The 13,604-nt window shown below is 39.0% G+C and overlaps 1 gene segment (V, D, J or C); it reads right to left on the reverse strand.

Moving 5' to 3' along the window:
* Positions 1–5,031: 5,031 nt before the first annotated feature.
* Positions 5,032–5,574, reverse strand: LOC124235076 (T cell receptor alpha variable 2-like). The segment is given in 2 exon segments: positions 5,032–5,327; positions 5,511–5,574. Coding segments are annotated over 2 exon segments (360 nt in total).
* Between the last annotated feature and the right edge of the window lie 8,030 nt (positions 5,575–13,604).

Here is a 13,604-nt window from a genome sequence, read left to right on the forward strand (position 1 = left end):
CATTTTACATGCTGGATGCCAGGCAATGGAATAAGAGCTGTTTCCCTTCATTCATGATGAATGAACTGCCTTTGCAGAGGTCCTGACCTCTTCAAGGGTTCACTCAGGAGCTGCCCTGGCATCCTGATTATTCCAGGAGAAAACCTTGCAAGTCAGTGGTCCTCACAAATTACTGTTGAATACCTGTTATACGTAAGACACCATTTGCATTGAGTCATTAGCAGAAGAACAAGACATAGTCCTTGCCCTCGAAAACTTACCATCTGTTTTGGTAGATGGGACACTTATTCAGGAGATAAACCATTAACAAACTAAAGTAAAATGTGCTGTAATTGCAGCAATGAAGAAATCATTAGGGATATTCCATCCAAATGAGAGAAGAAAGGATCTCACAAAGCTTAAGGAATTTACCAATTAATAAAAGACAGAATTATTCTAGTTCATCCTGTAAGTAGGGACAGAGATGTGCTTCCCAAGATGTTCCTCTTGAGTGCAAGAAGAAAACCATGAGAATTAATATATATATTCATCTTAACCTATTTTTGTTTATTCTAATTTCTATTTTTGTTTGTCACATACATGACCATAATCTATAAGCATATAAATATGTATATATTGGAAGAGTAACAGATTTTACTGATAGAATCAAAAACCTTGGAGATCATTGTACTACAGTAGAGAGCCCTCAGCACAGGCAGTACAGGGTTTGAGCTAGACTCTGAATATGAGGAATGAGAAGGAAAAACCTCAGTCCTCCTCCTGTTTCTCTTTTACTCTCACACTACTACCACACTCACAACCCTTCTGATACCAGATGTGTGGGGGCTTTTCTCACACCAGGCAATTCTGTGACACCAGCTGGGTGCCTTATAATTTAACTCAATCCTGACTCTATCTACCTGAAAAGAACACCAGTTCTGATGAATCAGCTATAAATCGGAGGTTCCCACAATTCCTCATTGGGTTTGATTAATTTTCTAGAGTGGCTTAGAGAAATCAGGGAAGCAGTTTGCTTACTGTTTACCAGTTGATTATAAAAATATGTGAAAAGGATGTAGATGAACAGCCAGGTGGAAGAGATGCATAGGGCAAAGTCTGTGGGGAGGGACAGTGGGGCTTCCATGCCGTCTCCTGGTGCACCACTCTCCCAGCTCCTCCACCTGTTCACCAGCCCTGAAACTCTCTGGACCCCATACTTTTGGGATTTTTCTGAAAGCTTCATCATGTAGGCATTATCAATCATAAACTCCATTTCCAGCCCCTCTCCTGTCTCTGGAGAATAGGGGGTGGGGCTGAAGGTTCCAAGCTTCTAATCATGGCTTCATCTTTCTGTTGACCAGCCCCAATCCAGGAGCTCACCAGAAGTCACCTTATTAGAACAAAAGACACTGCTGTCACCCAGGAAATTCCAAGGAATTTAGGAGCTCTTTGTCAGGAGCCAGAGTCAAAGACCAAACATTAGAACAAAAGATGCTCCTAGTGCTCTTATCACTTAGGAAATTACAAGGGTTTTAAGAGCTCTGTGCCAGGAACAGGGGGCAGATACCAATATACATATTTTCTATAACCTAAAGGGGAAGGAGAGGGCATTTCAGGCAGAAAAATAAATGAACTGATACAAGTCATATAGGAGAGAATGCCAACAGGTCTTAAGGGTTAGAGAGTAATCTACTTAATCGCCCAACAGGTCATGGGGTGTGCTGGCAGAAAAGAAAGCGGAAAATTTTCGTTGGATTTACAATATGGGAGAGTTTCTGAGCAGAGGGTACTACTACTTAGATTTGTTGGCTTTGTTTTCTTTTTTCTATGTAACATTACAAAGCCCTGAAGGATTTATTCTTGGGACCTGGGCCTACCACAGTGCTGCTGCAGTGTTTCCTTAATGGCCTGATCCCAATTGGTCATTTCGTTTTCCGAAATCCAGACAGTCAACAGAGCTTCAAGGACATGGTTTTCAGTTATGCTCTTTCCTCTTACAACTCCTTATGAACTATAAAGCTACTTGAATCCTAGAGTTCAAAATATTTCAAAACACCTTCCTTTGCCACTTTCCCTTTATGTCCCACTGCTGTCAATGGAGCAAAGTGGAGAGTGGTCAGGGAGTTCTCAGAAGAACTCTCTATATCCCCTGGAGTCCCATATTCTTTAACATGGAAATTGATATCCATCTCTGGTCTAGATATTTCTGAAGCAAGGAGATCGGAGCACCAAAAACTGGGTGGCTTACAACAGAAAGTTATTGTCTTACAGTTCTGGAAGCTAGAAGTCTGAAATTAAGTTGTCAGCAGGGCCATGCTCTCTCTGACAGCTCTAAGAGAGAATCCTTCCTTGCTTCTTTGAGCTTCTGGTGTTTTCAGGCTATCCTTGGTGTTCCTAGCCTTATCTATGCATCACTCCAGTCACAAGGTCATCTTTTCCCTGTGTCTTTCCACACTGTCTTCCTTCTATACTTGTCTGTCTCTATGTCCAAATGCCCCCTTTTTCTAAGGACATCAGTCATATTGGATTAAGGCCCATTCCAATGACTTCATTTTAATTTCACTACCTCTAGACCCTGTTGCCAACTAAGATCACATTCTGAGGTACTTGGGGCTATGAAGTCAACATAACTTTTTCAGGGGGTCCCGATTCAACCCATAACACCAACCCTTGGAAGAAAATGAAAGTAGCTCAGCATTCCAATCCCCACTCATTCTCTGTAGTGCCCTAACCTTCAGAAGGTGCAGAAGGGTACCCCAGGTGAGTTCCATGCCCCCCCAAAGAAAAGCAGTGAAGTTAGAGAAGGCAGGGCCCACAGGAGCAAAGCAAGATAAGCCCTGACCTGAGAGTGAGTTGGGGTCTTAGATCCCTCAGTGGAGCCAATGGCAGATGCAGATATCCTCCTGAGGAGTTCCTCAGACATTTGAAGAGACTGGGTGACCCTAGATGCTGCCCCCAGAGCAGTATCAGTGTAGACACAACCAGCAGCTGACAGAGCAGACCAATCCAGAGAGAGACCTCGGACAGCTCCATGCCACCTGCACTGGCCTGTCAGGTAATCTCTCCAGCTCTGCCCTCCATGTTTATTCTCAGGATCCCTACAACAGCTTTTTCACCTAGGAATTTTTTATTTTGTTTTGTTTTTACAGGAAGTAAATGAAAAAAAGGGATGGCAATCTTTGTATACATACCAACTCCCAGGATTTGAGAGTACAAGGAATTTTACTCTGCTGTGGATTCTTTTCTCCTTGTCACCACTGCATTGAGAGCTTCAAGCTACCTTTAAGGGGGAGCTATCACTTCCGCTCTCTTATTTCTAATTCCTCTCCCATCAACTGCATTTTCCTCTTCTTTTATTTTATTCTTTTTCCACTTTCCCCTTTGGGTAATGATGCCTTTAGTGTTCTATATGTGATCTAGAAAAAAATATGGTAGGAAGTCTAGCTGTTGATATTTCAAACAATAGAGTCAAAACACCAAGGTAAAAGGTAGGGTTTTCAACACACCACACACATACTCCTCGGTGAACTGAAAAGAACTTCCTAGTACGACCAAAGGGAATTTTCTCTCTTTTATTGCTTGCCAAGGCAGTGAGAGGGCCACACACTTATTCATTATTTATTGAGCAACAATAGTACACATAGCGTTGGGCAGGACTCTTAAAGAGGAAGCACACATGGCCCCTCTTCTCAAATATTTCATTTGGTTAAAAAGATAAGACTAACACACTTTTAAAAAGCAACAATCCAGACCAGAATATGCCTAAAGAAGTGGTACAAACATATACCAATTTATATTTATATCCAATAGAGATATTTGGACGCTCTTAAAAATTTGAGTTCAGACCCAAGCTATTTAAGACATGATGGTACAGCTTTATGATATTTAATATTACTAGAATGCTCTTTTCTTCTGCGGTCAGTAACTGCCCCTCACTTTTTCTTCCATATGCAAATACCTACTGAAAACCTACTGCATAGCAAGTACTGGCATGTGGGGATCACTTCCTGAAACCCTTCCCTAGCACTATATTTCTAACTGAAAGGTGGTAGAGAATAGTGGTTAAAGCCTTAGATCTGGGGTCCAGAGTCTGGGATTCCCAGATCAAACTTGGCTGAGCAGCAGAATCACCAGAGAGAACTAAATAGGAAATACAGACTTCTGGGCCCCACCCTTGCAAACTCTGATTCAGTTGATCTGGAATATAGCAAAAAAAAAAAAAAAAATCAATTTTTTTCCCAAAATTCCAGATACTTCTGATAAACAGGTTTAGGAACCACTGGTCTACCCTAGGGCATTGGTCTCTAAAGTGGGAGGGACACATCTGGGCGGGAAGACCAAGATAAGTTAATAAGGATGTGGGAAGAATATATTACAATTTCCATTCGTATTTGTTTTCAGTTTAAAAATTAGGAATGAGATTGAGTTTTACTAATATTTCATATACTGATTGACACTGGTGTCCTCACTGGGTCTGCATGTTAGATTATATGCAAAGTATCCTGAGGGAAGGATTGAGGTTCCAAACTCAGGGCTGTTGGTAATAGCCACTCGCTTACTCATTCTCTTTCAGCTTCTTATTATATTATCCAATATTAACTAAACTACTCTTTCCAAAATGGGCACACCTTGAAAATGTTCCTGCAAAGAGACTGAAGCTAGCAGATAATATTTAAGATGCAAGCACAGAGAGCAAGAATAAAATGGCAGAATTGACATGCCTCTTACTCCTATCACAAGTTCATCATCATTTGTTTTATGAGGAAAATAAAAAACAATCTAATCAGCTCTCAAAAGAAATGGGTCAAAAGTGTTTCAGTCATCAAGACTATTTAATATGGATTTATAGCACCATCATTGAATCACTCCCTAAAAACATATGTTCCTGTGCACATTTGCTAATAGATAGTGTGTCTGGACTCAATTTTTTTCTGATGGCAGTGCCAAATGGGAAAGCTTGAAGAACACTGCATCGGGGAGAAAGCAGCTATTGCTTATCCTTTTTCCACCTCCTGGAAACGTTGTGATCTCTCCCTGTTTCTGTTCAGCTCTTCATGGGTTCCCTGCCTCTGTGTCCTGCAGAGCACAGTAGTAAGTGGCAGCGTCTGCCACCTGCACCTGGAGGATGAGCAGTGATGAGGAGAATCGCTCGTATGTCATGTTGTAGCGTCCCTGCTGAGAAGGGCTTGAGCCCCTAACAAGGAGTCTTGGTGCACATCCTGGGAGATGAAGGTACCAGAAGAAACTGTAAGCATTGGATATAGAGTGATTACAGGAGATTTCTGCCACAGCTCCCTCCGAAGATACCACAGTGGAAGGCTGAAGTACTTGGTCCTTGCTCTCTGCAACTGCAGGGAACAAATAAAGAAGGCTGTGATTTTTATGCTGCTGTTTGACTTACTGATCACCCCTTAGGTACAGTGAGTATTAATAAATATGAATTTTTTGTTTTTAAAAAAAAAACGTGAGTCCAAATTTTAAAACAATGGCACATGCTTTTCCAAGACCAGATGATGAAGGAGTCTACTCACCCTTCCAGAGAAAGCTGAGGAGGAGGCCCAGCCACACCGCTTCCAGAGCACTCTGTAAAGCCATGGCCAAAATGCAGCTGGTCTCAGGCCTCAGCTGTAAGTATGATGCTCACCAGGAAGCTGATTCAAGACCACCTGCTTTGCATTTTCTTCTTTTGTCAATGACATCACAGCCAGAATCCGTGAACTGTAGAAGAGTGACTACAGTTGTGAGGCTGCTTAATAGTGACTTCGACTCTGCTTTGTTCTGTGAAGGTAGTCTTAAAGGGAACGTGTCTTTCTTTCAGAGGTCACCACACTGTGCAAATTTAATCATTCAAGAAGCTTGCTTTCCTCCCTAGGGTGTCAGAAGGAGTCACAAAATTGATGAGAGACTGTTTCATCATTCAAATTAAAGTGATGTATTCACATAAAAGTATGCTGAACTTACCACGTGTGATATGGTGACATGCTAACATTAAAAATAATGATCATGAAATCTTAGCAACTGTGGTAGATGAGAGATGGGTTTTTTTAAGGCACAAAAATTTTTATGTAAACATATTCATCAGAATTCGACTCCTTGCATCCAAGGTGGTCTCTAGAATAAATATGGAAAGAAAATCTTAGTTACATGTTTCTGTAACCAAAAGAAACTGGGTCAAGAAAGACCCAAAAGCTGCATTTGGAGATGATCCCTTTTGGATGGTACCTATCCTCATTCTGTAGCCTGAGACTGTCCCCTCTGCTACTAACGCAGGATTTAACCATTCTCCCTCTGCCTTTTATTGCTTTATACAGATTTTCTTGTGATTATAATTGAAAAAGAAGAATAAACAAGATTTGAGGCAATTCAAAGTCTATACAGTGAAGTTTTGATGGGCACCACTGCCTCCTAGTGGACTACATGGGAACTGATGGGAAATCTTTTTTCCCTACGGAGCCGAAGACAGTGTTGGGAGCCTCTCCCATCTTGAACAGATTTCATACCCTTTCCTTTTGTTCAAATTCCTCATCCTAGTCAACTTCTATACGGATGTGAAGGCTACCCAGTGGAAATAACTGCCTTCCTGGAAAGACTTTTGTTACCAAAAGATGTTCTTCATTTAGGCAAGGGATTGTTTAAACATATACTTCCATGGAGTGAAATATTTCACTATCATCCTAAGATGGTTGCTTAATTCATTTCCTTTCCTTTCTTAATAGTCTTCCAGGTCAGGAGAAATTCGTTTCTTCCCTAATCTTTTCTCTTTTTTTACTGACAGTTTCCTTAATAATGGTAAGATGATTGTTTAGGTCTAACAGGGACCTTTTATTTATATTTATGACCCCAAATAGCTTCCAAAAAAAATACTGAATTCCAATATGGCTGTAAAAGTAGGATGGAAAAATCAAAGACAAATGGGCACAGATTCATTTAGTGGAAGGACTAATATAGCTACTGTGATTACTTTGAGCTCTGAAATTTCTAACAACTGAATCATGAAAGGAAACATGAAGGGAATATGGTTCTACAAATAAGCTCATTAAGTGTTCAAGTAGCTTCTTCCTGAAACCAATTAGTATATAGCTATAGGCACCTTAAAACGTCTTATGTTACTGATTCAAAGTTTCTAACTACTGCACAGTATTTTAGCCTGTGCCTCCTTCACATTTACTTATACAATCTCTTCGTGATGGACTCATAGGCTGCCTCTAAGTCCTGCCATCACAGCAATGAACATATCTTTAGTGCATGAACATTCGTCTCTCCAAATCCTTAACAATTGGTATTGTAAGATTTGTAACACTGACTAAACTTTACCAATATGCTGAGTGTGGAGTCTTATTTTAATTTATGTTACTTTGATTAATAGTGAAATTGAGCCATTCATGTTTTCCTTTCTGATATTACATATTCAACTGATTTGCCCATTTTTAAATTAGCTCTCCAGTCTTTTGTTCAGTAAATTGCAGGAGTTCCGCATATGTTGATCCCCAGATGTGTTCAGCATCACAAATACCTCCTTCTAGTGTACCCCTAGTCTGTTAATGTTTGTCTATGGTGTCCTTTTTTTAAACGGTAATCCTTCATTTTGATAAAGTCAAAGTTATCACTTTTTTTCACCTTATGATTTGAGTTTCAGGGATCTTGACTTAGAAATCATTCCCCCACCCCAAGGACACAAATGCATTTTTCCCACATTGTATTTTACTATCTTTATAAGTTTCCCTTTTCCATTTACGTTTTAATTCATCTGAAATTTGCATCTATATATGTAACTTTATTTTTCTTCATAGAGCAAGACAGTTTTCCCCGCACTATCTACTAAAATCATCTACCTTTCCCCCATAGATTTGTGGTTCCATCTTTATCATATAAAAAGTTATCTATGAACTAGGTCTCTTCCTGAGTTTTATATTTTGTTTCATTGATTTGGTTGTTTCTTTCTGAAACACTACCATACTCTTTTTATTATCTTATCTTTATCAAGCAATATGCTTTATCAAGGTGTCCCTTTAATCAGTCAAATTTTCAGATGCAATTCAATAAAATTCACTCCAGCTAGTTTAAGCAGAAAAAGAGTACATTAAGCGATATTAAGGACCTCATAGACTCTACAGAAGAGGTAGGTAGTGGGGATTCCATGCTACACAGCCGTAAACAATGCTCAAACACACCACAGGGGATGCTCTAATCAAGCAATCAAATGTCATCACTACTCAGCGCCAGCACCACACATTCACTCAACCAGCAACAAGGGCACTCAGTATTGAATATCCAAAGCTATTCAATCGTTACCCTGCTAGACACAGTACAAACTACACACACTAGAGGATACTTCTGCACGTCTACTATTGGAGGACTGTAATGGGCAGCAGTGACAGTGGCCATCCCTTCCTGCTTATGACCATAAAGAGAAAGGACCTGAAATGTCTCCATCATAGAGACTTCCTTTTCACCTAGTACACGCTCAATTTTTGAGAATGTTCTATATATGCTGGAAAAGAGTGTGAACATACTGTACATCTCACTACGTTCCCTTTGAGTATATTTCAACCAGCTTCTATCTCTAAACTCCTGCCCCTAAGGAGGGAGTTCAAAATCAGTACTAGAAGACTACTGGAGAACAGATGCTTTGTCTTCCCTCTCCACTCTTCTCCTCACCTTGGCCCCTTTACTCAGCAAAATTTTCTCTCTTCTCTCCAAGTTACAAAAAAATTCTCATATTTGTGAATGGAAAAAAATAAATTCAAGTGTGGAGGGAAGGAAAAATGAAAGACAGGGAGAGGGAAAAATGAAAGATGTTGATTCCATGAAAAGAAGCCAGCCAATATGCCATTGTACAGATTGAAGAGACTTTGTGAAATGATCTATATGCATCTCATCTAAGACTTAAATATAATGTTTATAATAGATAAAATTCTAATCCATTTGAATTCTTCCTAAGACAATTCAACATTTAAGGTAGTGATTAGAAAAGAAAATAATACCATACAGGTTTCAAAGGGGAAAGAATGTGCTTATTAATACAGGGAGGGGTGTGTGGAGATGAGGTGGGAGATAAATAAGGAAAAATAAAAGGGATATAATAGTGCAGTTCCCCAGATTGCAAAAAGCAACATACATGCAATGTGACCTTGTCAATGATTTCTTCAGATTTTTCAAATAAACTTTTATAAAGTCTATTAAAAATGAGTTATTACTCTAGTTGGATTTTTTTTCTTGGAAATGAAGAGATCCAACCTCTGTGACTCAGGTTGATTGAGGCACAACAGAACAGCATGAGTGAGATTGGTGGGAATGGCAGAGTAAAGACTTCCAAAAAGTCACTTCTCCATAAAAGCAATAAGAACATTGGCAAAAAAAATTGTCAAAACCAACTTTTTCTGAATACTAGAGGTTAACCTAAGGCTTGCAACAGTCCAAGAAGCATTTATTCAAGAATACTTGCTGAATTTTGGTCAGAGCAGAAAGTAATTTTCTGTGGGCATTTTAACTTGCCCTGCTCTCATCACTTTATCCCTAATTGTGCAATAGCTTTGAAAACCAGCAGCCTCACTACATGGTGAAAAACTGCAGCCTAGCAGCCACTGGAGAAGCTGAAACTGGTTAGGAACTCTCCAAAAACACATTCTCAGAGGATTGTCATTATTTGACCCATCTGGCACATCCCTGGAAACCTCCATTGGTAGGATTTGTGTTTATTTGAGCTGACTTAGATCTTGCTCATTGCAGACAACCTTTTCCTCAGCAGCATTTATTGAAAGCAATCAGCACCAATTGTTTAACTTTGCCACTGCCTGAGAACGTGATAACAGTAGAACAAACAATAAGCTGACCAAAATAAAGGAAAAACTGAGGAATGTGATGTCCGTAGGGGGTGCTGAAAAGCTCCTATTCCTGGGACTCTAGACGTCCATGCATGGGCACAGAGAAGCCTGTATGCATGCCAAGGGCCACTTGAAAGACCAGGAAAGATCTAAGAAAGCCCTACTCTTTCACCTAGGGCTGACCTTGAAGCCCTGTGAAAGCAAGACGTGAAAGTTAACACAGAGTTGTAAACTGCCTGGCCAAATCTTGAAATATTGCCTAAACACCCACGCAAAGCCCACTGGCAAAGTGTAGGAGGCCTACTGGCTCCAGGCATTTAAGGAAATCTCTGTCCAATCATCAGCTAACCTCTAAGCTAATCAATCCCAGTGACCACATATGACAAAAAATGCAGACCTTACAAATTAGTTCAGGAAAGTCACTAAACAAGCTGAGAGCAAATACAATGAAAACAACAAGAGGAGCAAACCTCAAGGGGATGGGTGATCTGATTTCCAGTGTCACCATATTATATTAGATAAAATGTCCAGTTTTCAGTTTTAAAAAATGATAGTGCGTGCAAGGAAATAAGAAGTTGTGGTCCATACAGAAGAAAAGAAAAGTCAAAGGAGAAAAGGAGAGCTTGAGGTGACTACATATTGGACCTACTAGACAAAGACCTTACATCAGCTATTTCTTCAAAGAACTAAAGAAAACTATGTATAAAGAACTAAAGGAAAGTATAAGAAAGTATAAGTATAAGAATTATGCTTCAGCAAATAAAGAATATCAATAAAGAGATAGAATTATTACAAAAGAACCAAATAAAAATTAATAAATTTAAAAGGTTTGAAATCACACAAACAATATTCTCCTACCACAATGGAATGAAATTAGGAATCAATAAAAGAAGGAAATTTGGGGAATTCACAAATATGTGGAGATTAAACAACACACTCAAATGAATCAAAGAAGAAATCATAAGGGAAAATTAGAAAATAATTGAGATGGATGAAAACAAAAACACAATAAAATCCCACAACAAAATTTATGAGTACAACTAGAAGGACCTACAGCCAGAAGGACCTACAGCTAGAATATACAACTATGTACTGTGGGGCTTTGGGGAAAAGAAGAGAAAAAATAAGATTGGCAACAGATGTTAGCTCAGGTGCCAATCTTAAAAAAAAAAATATGAGATGCAGCTAAAGTGAGATTTAGAGAGAAATTTATAGCTGTAAATACCTATATTATAAAAAGGAAGAATATCTCAAATCAATAACCTAACTTTCCACCATAAGAAACTAGAAAGAGAAGAGACAACTAAACTCAAAACAAACATAAGAAAGGAAATAATAAAGATCAGAGTGGAAATAAATGAAATAGAGACTATAAAAAAGTAAAGAAAACCAAATGAAACCAAAAGTTGGTTCTTTGAAGTGATCAACGAAAGTGACAATCATTTAGCTAGATTGACCAAGAAAAAAAGAGAGGACACGAACATTATTAAAATTGAGAACAGGAGCATTACTACCAAGCTTACAAAAATAAAAGTGAATTAGAGAAACAATTATATGCCAGCAAATTAGATAACCTATATGAAATGGGCAAATTCCCAGGAAGACATAAACTAACAAAACTGACTTAAGAAGAAATAGAAAATCTGAATAGATCTATAACAAGTAAAAGATCAAATTAGTAATCAAAAAAATATCCCAGAAAGAAAAGCCCAGACCCAGATAGTTTCACTGGTGAATTGTACTGAATGCTTAAAGAATTAACCCCAAACCTGCACAAACTCTTCCAAAAAACAGAACAAGAGGGAATGCTTTCCATCTTTTGATTATGAGGAAACAATGCTGAAAATTTTCATGAGCGTGCCCAAGCCTAATTCTCCTAAAACTTCTCAGATTACTCTTTTCGTTCTTCTTCCCTGACTTTTCTCGCTTTTCATAGGTATCCCATAAGGTTCCAGACCTTTACCTCCTGCTCTTTATCTCTCAGCAATACGTGTATCTCTGGTAGTCATTCCAAGGACAAAGCTTTGGGGAATTAGGTGAACCACTTCTTTTTAAATAACTGACCTGACATAGCTCTACATACAATCATGTAAGTGGGCACTGCCCAACCTCAGGAGAACTACTCGCATCACAGACCCGTAGATTTCTATCTCCATTACAATTTTCCAGCAAATTTAAAGCAGCTTTATCTCACAAAAATCAGTAGATTGTGACCATCTTACGAGTAATTTTAATTCACATAAAAGTGCCATAATGACCCTAAACTCTGGCATTCCTAGTGAGTTAGGATCACGAAGGAAACAACCTCCTAACAGAAAAATTCAGTTCTCTTTACTCAAGACACATTATTAAACAGGCCAAAATCTAACTTATCTTTTTCACACAAAACCTGCCTCCCTTCCTTTCAATTTATGTAATGTTTCTATCATTCACTTAGATTTGAAATCTTAGGCTAGCTCACTCTCCTCTCCAATCTGTTCTACACAGAAGAGTAAGATTAATCTGCCCCTGAGATACAACAAGTGGCACAATAAGGGAGCTGGTGATGTTTGCTGACTGCAAATAGGATGTGTACCAGGTGTAGAGTGGTAGCTGGAGTACAGTCTCTTGAACTGACCAGCCTTCCCCAATGGCAAGGCATTTTTAGTTTTGTTCCAGTAGTCTATTGTAAAACAACGTGTACAAATTCTACAAAGATCTTCTAATCATCTGTCATTTCATGTTTAGTGTTTCTGAAATCAAAGCAACAATTCTCAGGGTTCCTTTTCCATTTTTCTCCCAGAATTCACCTTAAATGCTAAACAGTATTCTCCTGAGTATGACTAGACTTTGTGATTCTGTGCCTCCTGGATATGTTCTGTGTGCACAGCTTGGTTCATTGGCCACTTTAATTAATTTACATAAGTTAATCACCACATAAGCACAACAGTTTTAATAAGGTCTGCTGGGGAATGCAACTCCCTTTGTTAACTACTATTCTTACCACAAAGAAGCACTTAGAGACCAGAAAGTAATCAGTGGGAGCAAGAGTTCTAATGAGTCGCTAGAGGCATCCTCTGGTGTTATCTATGATGCTGGCATGGGCCAGAGGAACACAGGAGATTAATTAAAAGGTTGGATTTTCTTCTGGGTCATCTTAACAGGCAGTCCCTATTGACCTGTAATTTGTCAAAAGTAGCCAAATTCTAGGCTTCTTCCTTCCCTGAACTTTGTGTGTTCTGATTACAAACACCTACCCTCTTGAGTGCGTTTGACCCAGCAAAGCAGAAGCAAATTACCACCCTACAATCCTGTTCCTTTGTGCACAGCTCCCTTCATCATTAAGAGAAAGCAGTGTGCAGAGAGGATTTCTAATCTAGATTATAGTTAACTACTTCACCAGGGCCCTGTGTGAGTCATTAGTCCACACAATTCACTTATTCTTTTAATTTCTAGCTAGTTCGTCTGTTGTCTTAGGCCCAACTAGAAAGGAAATTCAAGATAATAAATTCTTATCATCTAAGAAATTTGGATCTGGAAGAAGCTTAGGCTCTACCTGCTGTAGCCCGTTTATACTACAGGAGAGAAAGCAGACATTCCAGAAGTTTTCACAACTTGCCTAAGGTCACACAGAAAGTTGGTGATTGAACCAGATCTGAAGGTAGAACTCTAGTCTCCTAGTTCAGTTTTCTTCCAACAAAAATCCTGAGAATGGCACGTGAAGACAAGTCTGGAAAAAAATTAAGAGATTGCCTTAATTGAATTGTGGTTAAGGAGATATGATGCCCTGTTTTTCCTTCCTTTGATATTTTGAAATCTCTC

Source organism: Equus quagga, chromosome 2 (genome assembly GCF_021613505.1).
Source record: "Equus quagga isolate Etosha38 chromosome 2, UCLA_HA_Equagga_1.0, whole genome shotgun sequence".
NCBI classification, from domain to species: Eukaryota; Metazoa; Chordata; class Mammalia; order Perissodactyla; family Equidae; genus Equus; species Equus quagga.